The following is a 12,827-nucleotide window of genomic DNA, read 5'->3' on the forward strand; positions in this document are numbered from 1 at the left end:
ATCCACATTTTTTGTTGACTTCCACAAAGATTGTCGGTGGCTCTCTGTGTGTGCCAGGAGTTGGTTAGTGTGGGATTTGTGTCTTTTGATGTTAAGGCCAAGTCTCAGGAACCGATAGGCTATCCCAAAAATCATCTGGAGGTCCGCTACTGAGTGAGCAACCAGCGCATTGCTATCCTCGTATTGAAGCTCCATGATCGACGATGTGAGGACCTTGCTTTTTGCCCTAAACCTGCTGATGTTAAAGAGTCAGCCATCGGTCCTGTCCATGAGTTTAATTTCCTCAGCTAGGTTCTGGCTAGTGAGGTGAAGAATGTAGATGGCAAACAGGGTTGGGGCAATGATGCAGTCCTGCTTGACACCAGTGTCAACTTTGAAGGGAGATGTTTCCAAGCCGCCACTGAAGACGTCAACTGCCATCATGTCACAGTCGAAAACCTTTGTAAGGTCAGTGAACGCTATGCACAGCGGAAGATTTTGCTCCCGACATTTCCCTTGCAGTTGACGAGCTGTAAAAATATCAGAGCTTCCTCTGGCAAGACAAAAACCACACTGCGACTCTGGTAGAGTGTTTTCTGACAGCAGCAGCAAACGGTCAGCCAATATACGGGTTAGTACTCTGCCTGTTGTGTACAACGTGGAGATACCTCTGTAATCGCCACAATCCGCTTTATCTCCTCTCTTGAATATTGTAATGACCAAGGCATCCCTGAGTTTTGCCGGTATTTCCTCCTCATCCCAGTTTTTACTCAGGGGGCTATAAATATTGCAATAGAATTTTGGTCCGCCTTGCTTGAGTATTTCTATAGGAATCCCATATGTCCTAACAGCCTTGTTGTTGCTCAATTTCCTGATGGCATTCATTACCTCCCTTTCCATTGGGGGCACGCAGATGTTCAATGGCAGGACGATGAGGGATCTTGTTGATAGTTTCCAGCTCAACTATGGTGTTTTGATTTAGGAGCTCCCGAAAGTTGTTGCCATCTGTAACTGATGCCCACACTGTCCTTCAGCAGAGTTTGCCCATCCTTGTAGCGGAGAGGGTTTAGGCCCCGATGCTGGGCCCATACACAGCTTTGGTGACATTAAAGAAACCCCTCGTATGCCCTATGTCAGCGAGCCTCTGAATTTCCAGGGTCTTTTTAATGCACCATTTCTTCTTTAGCTCTCTTAATAATAGTAATATTAAACTGCTTGAGGTAATACACTATTTAGCGATTTATGTAATCAATTTGGGTAGGATCATAGTTACGACCTCACTCCTCCTGTTGGAGGGAAGGTTATTGGATGGGGAATAGTTGCAATCGTAGTTGTTCCGATTTTCATAACTTAGAATTCTTTAAGCGCATGTATTCTGAAATGTTCGCAGGATATAGCAGTTTCTTGTTTAATATTAAACAGTTTATCTCTATCTTTAAACCTTGTTATCTCAAGTTTTTCTGATAAGCATAATGGGCATGGTGAGTTCAATGAGTGGAAAGTATTGGCTCTTCTAATAATATTCCTTTCTATCCGAGGTGTTTTATTTTCTCTAACTAATTCCCAGTACTATAACGATAAGGCAGTGTCCTTTTCATGCGTTTCATTATTCACCGAACGTGTATGCCCATAGAATCTATTTTTGAATGTCATTTAGGTACTACCTATGTAGAATCTTCATCCCTTGGGTTCTCTACTGGGAATATCCTAGCCTGATATACCACTGATGGGCTTAGACATTCCTTTTTCATGGGGCATTCCTTAGGTTTTTGGCAGTTACATATATTTATAGCGATGATGGTGTAATAATAGTGAGAAAAGCTACAAGTGTTAAATGTGATCAGGTTATGAGAGCAATCCATAGGCACATGAAAGATTTTGGCCTAAAAATCGAAGTTAATCGTTATCTTCCTCGACGTTACTTTAGATTTTGATTTAAACACTTATAAACCCTACATGAAGGAAAACGCTAACCCTATTTATATACACCCACAGTCTAACCATCCACCATCCATTATTAAACATATACTGTTATCTATTGAAAGTAGAATTAGTAACAACTCATCGAATGAAGTAACTTTAAATGATTGCAAAGCTATTTATAATGCAGCACTTAAAAATAGTGAGTATAAGGACATAGATATAAAATATAAAGTAACTAATGCTAACACAAATAGATATAGAAATAGTAAGAGGATGGTGATTTGGTTCACACACACCTTTTATATTATGCTGAAAACAAAACTTGTTACACAATTTTTACAACTTATTAACAAGCATTTCCCACCAAATATGTTACATAAAATATTTCCTGAAAATACATTAAAATTAAGTTATAACTGTGGTGATAACTTATAAAGAATCATAAAAAACATAATAGAAAAATCTTAAGGAGGACTAATAAGAAAGTGCAAATATTAGTGATAGCACAGCTGTGAATAAATGTAACTGCCAAAAACCTGAGAAATGCCCCATGAAAATGAATGTCTAACCCCTCAGTGGTATATCAGGCTAGGATATTCCCAGTAGAGAACCCAAGGGATGAAAGATTCCACATAGGTAGTACCCGAATGACATTCAAAAATAGATTCTAAAACACTTAGGATAGAATGGAAGATTATTAGAAGAGCCAATACTTGCCACTCATTAAACTGACCATATTTATTATGCTTATCAGAAAAACTTGAGATAACTAGGTTTAAAGATAAACTGTTTAATATTAAACAAGAAACTGCTATATCCTTCAAATATTTCAGAATACATGAGCTTAAAGAACTCAAAGTTATGAACATCAGAACAACTTCGAAATAATATAACCAAAGGGATTAGTGAGATCGTAACTATGATCCTACCTAAATTGATTACATAAGTCGCTTAATATTCTATTTTCTCAAGCAGAATATATTACTAATCTAAATAAATACCTGCATGATAGTATATCTGAACCAAACATGTAATAAATTGTTAGGTGGACCTCGAAATAATGTATGCATGTGGATGTTTGGGTGTGTGTATGCATGTGTATACGTTCTGTATATATATATATATATATATATATATATATATATATATATGCATCCGTTGGCAGATAAAACAAAGGTAAGTACTACAATATAAAAAACCTTCCTATTCCGTTTGTATAGCCTAAATGCTCTGAATTTGTTGTTATATATTGTTGTATATTATTTATATATTGTTATATATCATGTATAGCTGTATAAACCTCGAAGGAGTAGTTGGTAGATCTGAAGATAGACCTATGGACTTCATGCTGAATTCACTACAAATTTTTATGTAATAAAAAATGTACAACTTACGAAAAAGTAACTATCGGGTAGGGGCGGGTAATATAACTATACTGCTGATGGGTTGATTAAAAGAATTATATAGTAAATGTGTTCATTTTTTTAAATTACATTTTCACCCCAAACAAGGCACATTGCCATTTTGGTGTAGGGGGCTACTAATAGGGGCAACAATTACTGGGGTACTATGTAGGGATTTGGGCAGCAAGATGTTGGTTCACGTTGCATTTGAACTTCTGCACGTCAGTACAGTTGGAGAAGCAGGGACCTGGAATGGAATTCCAAAGTCTAGCGGTTCTGGGAAAGAAACTACTGAAGTAGAAAGATCTTTAGCATCTAGGGATCTCTAGGGGTGGGATTTTGCAGCTTGTCGGGTCTGTCGAGGGTGTTCACGTCGTGGGGGCACAAGTGCTTGCAGTTAGTCAGAGCATTCACCATTAAAATACTTGTAGAACAGGGAGAGGGATGAAACATTTCGTCGATGGGACAGAGGCTGAAGCTTAAATGCCAGTTCATGGCCTACCAGATTGATGACTCTGTTTTGAACTTTGTCAAGGAGCGAGAGACTAGCAGCCGATGCACCAACCCAAATATGACAGCAATACTCCATACATGGGCGAATGGTTGCCTTATAGAGATACAGGATACTTTCGGGTGTCAGTAGTTTTCTAACACGGTAGAGAGAGCCTACGTTCTTCGCAGCGGCCCTGGCAATGATTTCAAAATAATTGTTCCAACTCATGCTTCCTGTGAACGTTAGGCCAAACAGTTTTAAAGATGTACTCTCAGACAGGGAGCCACTGACCATTGCTATTGGTGGCAGAGAAGGTTTCTTGTAATTATTGAAGGAAACCAGTTAAGTCTTGGCAGCATTGAATGTGAACATCCATTTTTGTCCTCATTCTACTACAGATTAGAGGTCATCCTCTAGTGTTTTTGCATTTCTTTAGATATGTGTTCACTAGTTCTCCTGTCATGCCTATTATAGAGTGTAGTGTCATCAGCATATATACCCATCTCAGAGGCAGTTTTGTCGGGGAGGTCATTAATAAATATTAGGAAGAAAAGGGGCATAAGGATAGACCCCTGAGGCACTCCCGCATTTATATCATATTGTTTAGATGTACGACCGTCGAGGACAACATGGGGTTTTCTCTTATCTAAGAAGGATTTAATTATGTTAAGTATTCTACCAGTGATACCATACGATCTAATTTTCATGAGGAGACCCTCATGCCATACCCTGTCAAAAGCCTTAGATATATCAAGAGCTACCACTTTGCACTCCCGCTTTATCCAGTGAATGGTATATACATTCAGAGATAACAGTGAGGATGTCTGCTGTGGAACATGCTTGTCTAAATCCATATTGTTGGTCAGTCAGAAGCTTAGCATCTGTAAGGTGATAAACTAGAGCATGGTTAATTAAGGTCTCAAATATTGTGGCAAAAAGTGGGAGGAGGCTAATGGGGCGATAATTTAATGGGTCAGTTCTTTCGCCAGAATTCTTGAATACTGGTATTACAAAAGCAGTTTTCCAACAGCCCGGAAAGCATGATTCATTAAGGCATTTGTTGTAGAGTTTGGAGAGAACTAGAGCTACTTCGGCTGAACACTTTTTAATAGTACAGCTGGGATGAGATCAGGTCCACATGCTTTTGAAGTGTCAAGGTTTTTTATGATAGCATGTACCTGAGCAGGAGTGATTTTAAGATCGTCTAGCGTGGTTTCTGTCCGCAAAGAAAATCAGGCACGGGCATGTTATAAAATCTCCGCATGGGAACATGTGCTTCAATTGCTGTTTTGAACCATTCAGTGGTCTCATTTTCGCACCGTTCAACAGGAAGAGAAAAAATATTTACCCATGGGGCATCTCTGGTAAGATGTGTGATTGCTTCCCAGTCAGCCCTTTTATAATATCTCGTTGTTTTGAGCACTGGCTCTTCAGTTTTGAGTCTAGAGTTTAGGGCGATTTCGACCATTATCACTGCATGATCTGCGTTCCCGAGTGGGCTGTCAGCATTTGTCTTACACTCCTCGAGAACTGTGGTCAGAACCAGATCTAGAATGATGCGTGTTGTCCTTGCTGGTCAAGGAAACGGGTTGGAAACGTAACCATTTCAATCAAAATTAAATATTCCGCAAGAACTTTCTTCCTAACCTGATATTTATCTGTCTAATTATGGCTTTTAATTTCTTTTCACGTTCTGTCAATATTGATTTTAAAAAAAGAATACACACGAAATTTAAACATTACGTAAAACATAAAAGCAAAAACTGCCATTAGTATTCAGACTCTCGTACGAAACTGCTATTTTGTATTGTAGTGGGAAGAGCAAAGCGACAGTATAGTATCAGTGGACTAATAGAAAATGTGGTACGTCTTTAAAAAAGAGAGGCCAAGTAAGTTTGCTACATAAAAATACCGATCGCAAAAAAAGGAATGCAAAGAGTAAGTGTGTAAATAAAAATACGGAGAGGACAGTGGAATTTGAAATGATTGAATTAGACGGCTGAGCCGGACAGGGAGAAGAGATGGAGAAGAACACGTTATACCGTGAATGGCATTTTGCAACTAAGTAACAAAGGAAGGCATCAAGTTAAGTAAAACTAATAAAGACAATACAAAATAACATCGCTATCTGCTATAGTTAAAATATAAATTAAATAAAAATTGAAAATTGAAAGAAAAGACATAAAATTTAAATTCAATATTATAAAAAAGAGACAACAGAAATTATAAGAAATGCCAATACACGCGAAAGAAGCAAGCGCGATACACATGCACAGCCCGTTGGACAGAGATGTAGTTGTTTTGTTTTTCTTGTGGTCTTTCTAAGCTCATTACGTATGCGACGTAAATAATTCAATTTTGTTTTGTTTTTTTTCTTACTTTTTCGCTTCTGTTGTTTTTCTGTCTGGGGGGAGAGAGTTTTACTTCGTCTGTTGGATCAGATTCTATATGATGCAAGTAATATATATATATATATATATATATATATATATATATATATATATGTATATATACATATATATATGTATATAAAATGACGTTATGATACATTAATACAATACGTAAAATAACTTAAGCCACTTCGTATATGCAACAATGATACAGTAATAGAGTATAATACAGTGATACATTATGTGGTGTTACTGTCCTGTAAATACGTATCTTTTTTATTAAAATGTTGTTGCACTAGAAAATATAAATATGTTTTTTATTACCATTACTATATTAGTGCATGGAATATTATCGCATTATTATTGTATTCATGGGTAAGAGTGTCTTAAGAAAGTGCTTGGGAAGCATTTAGTACTGTATATAATCTTGTACATAGACGTTTTAACAACGCGTCCTGTACTCGCGCTTTTATTTTCTATTATTAAGCGACATAAGGCACGTGCTTTTTTTACACAGTGATCACCACTTATCAAGGCCCGGAAGCCACTCAGGGATAAGGGTTATTGCAAGTACATTACGTTAGTGTGGAGATTTGATGAAGTGTTTACTTAAGGGGGCGGTTCATTAGGAATTTGTTAACGTTGGATTTGAACACATACAAATTGTAGTCTGGTGGGAAGCAGGCAGACGGAACAGAGTTCCACAGGCGTGCAGTTCTAAGAAAGAAGCTTTGTTCATGGAATCCGCGTTTTGATTTAGGCACAGATAAAGAGTGGGGGAAATTTTTCACAGTGGATTCAGCTAGACGGGTGTTTTTCGTGAAAGATTGGCGAGGAGGGACCAGAGATTGGAGTTCAGACGAGCTACAGGAATAAAAAGGAAATAATTTTTGTACAGATATTGTCGTGGTTCAGACGAGCTACGGGAATAAAAAGGAAATAATTTTTGTACAGATATTGTCGTGGATTCTTGAAATTTTAAATTGTCGTTGATTCGTGAAAATTCATTATGTAATTGCTATAATCTTATGAGGTGACTACTATTATGTTTTCAGGTTAAAATTAACAGCTTCTGCAGGAAATAAGATTACAGCCTAGTAAAGCTTTATTTTCACAGCTGGTGAATGTTAAAAACGCAATCTGACCGTAAGCACACTTACCAAGAATATTATACAATAAATATCGGGTTAAAATTTGAAAAATGCCACAGAAAGGTATGGGATGTTTCAGCCTGATTTTGGACAATTTTGCATACATCGAGTACCAGTTTTAAAGTAGTAGAAGAGATTCAAGGAAAGCATAAATACTGTGAAGGATTATGAGAGGTGTGAGTAGGGTAAGGAAGTCAGAACACCAGACTTAACTGAACAAATAATGGATTTTATGGATGAAGATCGTCGTGCGTATCGAGACAGTGTATGCACTGTACAGACAATTATTCGCAGGGAACATAACGTGCGGGAGATTTGCGCGAATGTACCAGTCAACAATTCAATCCTTGTCACAGACTATTTCATCAAGACGGACATCAAAACAGTTTCTCATCCTTCCTATAGTCAAGACCTCGCGCGTTGTGACTTTTGGTTTAGCCTTAAGCTCAAGGAAACCCTTAAAGTTTATCGTTATGAGGCAATTGAGAAGATGGAAGAGACTGTGGCGAAGAGGGTTGACACACCTACACTAGACTTCTAGAAGTTGTTAAAAGGTAAAACAAATGCATTGCAGCAGGAGGAGGTTACTTCAAGGATAACTAAAGTTTCATGTGCGTACTACCTATGAAAGTGTCCATACGAAAAAAGTACGGAAGCTAACAAGACACTTTGTATACAACAACCTGAATGTAATTTTCGTACATACAGGCTAAAATTCCCAATTATATGACCACACAATTACAAAGTCAACGTCCTGAAGCTCCGCCCACTAGAGAGGCATCGGTTGGTGTGTATACCTAATTATAGTCGCAGTTTATCAGTTTAGTGTGCATTTATATATTATGTATGAATTACTCGTTTTCTTTGTTGTCAATGAAGTATGAGTACCATCAAACAGGACAGCTGATATGAACACCATACTGCGTATTAGCATCAAATGACATCATGAAATATTCAGCAGATACAAAGCCGGCAGTCTGACATCTTCGAGAGTCCATTAACAATACGTCTTCATGCTAATGCGTCTCCGGCGAAAGTAAGAGTTCTTTACCAAGATAGTTACCTTTCCAACATCTGACTTGATATATTCATCTAAATTAAACAGCAAACCATCAAATTATTCCTCTCTGTGTATTTAGAAACAAACATACTAGTGTTTGGTTATTTATTTAATACTCAAATAAGCTTAGGAACAATTTTAAATTAACTTTTTTTCTTGCGTGGAATGTAATATAGGTAACGACAAAAAAAGGAGAATCGGAGGTTAGTTAGGGTTCTTGCTCATAGCATAAGTCATAGGATGGCGACCATTGAAATCAACGAGTCAAACAGGTTCGGATAAATGAAGCAAAAACTAAATAGTACAGTTCTGAAAACACTATTATTATAATAATTAAAATAACATTGATACTAGCAATATACTGTCTGTGAAATAAAAGGGGTCAAAGTAAGGCAGAAAGCGCGGCGGTCTATAAAATTACCGATATGTTTCTACACCTTATCAGGAACCCTTAAATAGGGCAGAGATTCATCAACCCAAATATTACAACGTATGCATGACATAATAGCAGATTTTGAGACATAGAAAATTAAATGATATGTGCGAACCACTTTATGATAAGCAGAAGACACATTGAATTTAATATCTTATCTGCAGGAAATCTTTGATGAGAAAGAAATACCAATGTATTAGAATCGATTTTTACTCGGTGGTATACCCATGTATGAGAATCCTAGAAAAAAAACAAGTATATATCTACGCGTTTGAAAACATTAGCATAGTATATACACGTTTAAACGAAACAACTAATGACGTAACCCTGTTCACAAATGAATGCGAATAAAATTTTATATCGGTTTCATATTGATTTGCTATGGTTTTGCTTTCAAATTACTATATAATATGGTATTTTATACTTTTATTTACAAATACTGCATGTATCAGATTATTGCTGTATCCTTTCAGTATAAGTATAGGCAACTTTCAAGTGTTTTTACCTCTTAGTAACGCATTAAAAAAACTGGAGAAAAATGTAATAAAATAGTGCAGTGATAAGTGCGACGCAAGATAAAGTGCATTAACTAAAGTATTTCATTTTGATATGTCTGCGACAAACGTATCAGTTATATACTGAGGCATTAAACTACGAATAGTTTCTCTTAGTTGAATATTAAGTCTAATCTGCATTCAAATAAAAGACATTCCTATTGTCTAGTTAATAATTTAGCACAACAAATATTTATTTAAATTCCATTTTTACTGCAATCAAGCCACCGTGCAACTTTGATGTACTCGGGGCCATACGTCTCAGGGATGCTATGTAAGAAAGTTGGGCAACAAGATGTCTGTTCACATTGCACTGTAACTTCTGAATGTCAGTGCAATCAGGAAAGCATGGACTCGGAAGGGTGTTCGAAGTTTAGCAGTTCTGGGGAAGAAACTATTAGAGTAGAAGACCTTGTTACATCTACGGTGCTCTACTGTGTAGAAGTGATATTTTTTGTTGTTTGGTTTGTCGGGCGTATTTACGTCGATCGAATACAAGGGTGTGTAGTTCGTTGGAGCCATTAAAATACTTTAAGAACAGACAGAGGGATGCAACATTTCGTCGATGGGACAGAGGTTTACGCTTAGATGACAGTTCAGGAACTGTCAGTTTGGCGACTCTCTTTTGAACCCTGTCCAGAAGCGAGGGACACGTAACAAATTCACCCACCCAAATGTGACAACAATACCCCGTACTTAAGGGGATGGTGGCCTTGTAGGGGAACAGGATAATCTCAGGCGTATAAAAATTTCTAGCATAGAAAAGAGGGTCCCCCTTTCTCTCAGCGACCCTGGCAATGCTCTCAATATATCTGCCCCAACTCATGTTTCCTGTAAACATTAAGCCAAAGAGTTTGGAAGAAGTACTTTCAGGTCACGTATATATAGCCATAGCTATTGATTTATGAGAAGGTTTCTTTTAATTATTGAAAGAAAAAAAGCTTAGTCTTGGCAGCATTGCATGTGGTCATCCATTTTTTGTCCCCATTCCACCACATATTGCAAGTCTTTCTCTATTTTATCAGGAAGGTCATTTATGAATATTAGGAATAATAAGAGTCTAAGGATAAACCCCTAAGGAACACCTGCATTTATATCATATTATTTAGCTGTCCGACCGTCAATGACAACCTGGAATTTTCTATTCCTTTAAACTCGTCTGGGTGCCCGGCGCTGTCCGGGTTGTGGGAGGTGTGTGTTAAGCAAGAAGAAAAAAGTGGTAGTAGGCAGGCAGACAGGCTTGACCCGTAGTGCGAAGGAGGAGAAGAACGTGAAAAAACCTGACGTATTTGTCATTGCTTCTATCGCCAAACCGGAAGAAGCGAAGGTTTAAATTAATGTTAGTCAATCGAAAAGAAATGTGTTTCGAAAATATCGGCGAAAAAAGCGACCACCCTTTGTAGAAAAGTGCTTAGTTCAAAGTGAATAAATTAATGATTTAATCCAATTTTTTTTATATTTGTCGTCCGATGGGTTGAGCTTTACAACAATACAAATCTCGTGTAGATCTGTCAACCTTGTCGAAAGTTTCAGGCAGACATACATACATACATACATGCATTTAAACACAGAGGTGAGATTTATCTAATAGAAAAAATTCATCACTTTTAGTATTTATCTAGTGAAATCGTATGATTGTATTCTCATTAAAAGACTATCGTGCACAACTCTGTCAATGGCTGAGATATTTTAGGGCTACAACTCAATCTCCACTGCTTTATTCAAATGTCTGGTATATACGTTCAGAGATTACATTTAGGATATCTGCTGTAGAACGGGCTTGCCTTAATTCATTTGTTGGTCGGTCAGAAGTAAAGCTGCTGTAAGGTGATGAACTAGAGCTTGGTTAGTTATGGACGCAATTATTTTGCCGAAAAGCAGGAGGGGGCTAATAGAGCGATAATTTAATGGGGCAGTTCTTTCGCCAGATTTCTTTAAACTGGTACGTCAAAAGCAGTTTTCCAGCAGGCACGAAAGCAGCATTCTATTAAGACATTTGTTGTAAAGCTTGGAGTGGACTAGAGCAATCTCAACGGAACATTTTTTTTCTAATAGGGCAGCCAAGATGAGATCAAGTCTACATGCTCTTGAGGTGTGTATGGTTTTTTATGATATCATCCACCTTAAAGGGGTGATTTTCAGTGGCGTCTGTCCGTAAAGGAAACTCAGGCAGGGAGTGGTTTGCTGGGTCCAATATGGAGTTTTAAGCAAACTGACTGGCAAGTATGTTAGCCTTCTCGGTTGCTGTACAAACAACATCATGCTTGTTGGATAGTGAGGGAATTGTGGATTGCCCATTACTTACTATATTGTTGCAGATTTTCCAGAAATCACGGTTTCTGTGTTCCATGCGTTTTCTAGTGGTTGTCTCTAAGCTGCCTTTATCCCTTTCTTACAATTACTCTTAGCTCTATAAGTGTTTGCCTGTTTGTACTGGACTTGTGTCGGTGAAATCTGCGGTATTCACGCTACCCTTGAGCAATAGCAGCTGCACAAGTCGAAGTAATCCATTGGAGGGAGTGCGGTTTGCTATAGAATTTCAGCGTAGGAACATGTGCTTCAATAGCCGTTTTGAACCATTCAGTGGTCTCATTTGCGCACTGTTCAGCGGGAAGACAAATGATATTTCCCTATGAGGTATCTCTGATGAGATATCCGATAGTTCCCCAGCCAGCCTTCTTGTAATACCTTGTCGTTTTGAGCAATGGCTCTTCAAGTTTCGGTCGAGAATGTAGGGAGATTTTTACCATTATCACAGCATGATCAGCATTCCCGAATGAGCTATGAACATTTGTTACACAATCATCGGAACGGTGGTCAGAAAAAGACCTAGAAGTGAGGCATGTGTATCTTGCTAATCTGTGAAACGTGTCGAAAACGTAACCGTCTGTGATAGGAAATAAGATATAGAGAAGCTATCTGATTTGCTACTAGCTGCGTCTGTGTAAATAGAGAATCACAGCTAATTACTATGTTTGAAATTTAAATTATCACGTACATGTACTTATGCGATAGTACTTATGTGCGCAAGCATCGAGGAAGAATGCTGCGTTTATGCTGTCAGAGACTTGGTTAATCAGAGTACAGTTCTGGGTCGAGAGAAAGCGGTAGAAAAATATAAGTAGCTAATGTTAATGTTGCATGTAAAGTCTAACGCACGTACGGTTTGAAATTCGTTTTTTTTTCTTCTGTAAAATGCTACACTGGTAAGGTAATAAAACAAAAAATATATTATTGTGTTATGCGATTTGATGCAGTGTGAATCCTATATGAATATGGACACAAAGAAAAACTCAATGAGAGGTTTAATAGTTGGAAACAGAAAACAATGAAAACAGAAGCTTTTTTCTATACATAACTCAATCAGACAACAAATCGATATTTTTCGTTAATTTTGTGGCATTAGGAAATATTTAAAAAAACTGATAAACACGTGGGAAT

At 37.6% G+C, this 12,827-nt stretch overlaps 1 protein-coding gene across 1 annotated transcript; it reads right to left on the minus strand.

The window, feature by feature from the left end:
• Positions 1-249: 249 nt before the first annotated feature.
• Positions 250-864, minus strand: LOC145296633 (uncharacterized). The gene has a single exon (XM_080142560.1). It carries the CDS (start codon positions 862-864, stop codon positions 250-252), a length of 615 nt encoding a protein of 204 aa, XP_079998686.1.
• Between the last annotated feature and the right edge of the window lie 11,963 nt (positions 865-12,827).

Source organism: Euprymna scolopes, chromosome 17 (genome assembly GCF_053919585.1).
Source record: "Euprymna scolopes isolate OS-2025 chromosome 17, ASM5391958v1, whole genome shotgun sequence".
NCBI lineage: Eukaryota > Metazoa > Mollusca > Cephalopoda > Sepiida > Sepiolidae > Euprymna > Euprymna scolopes.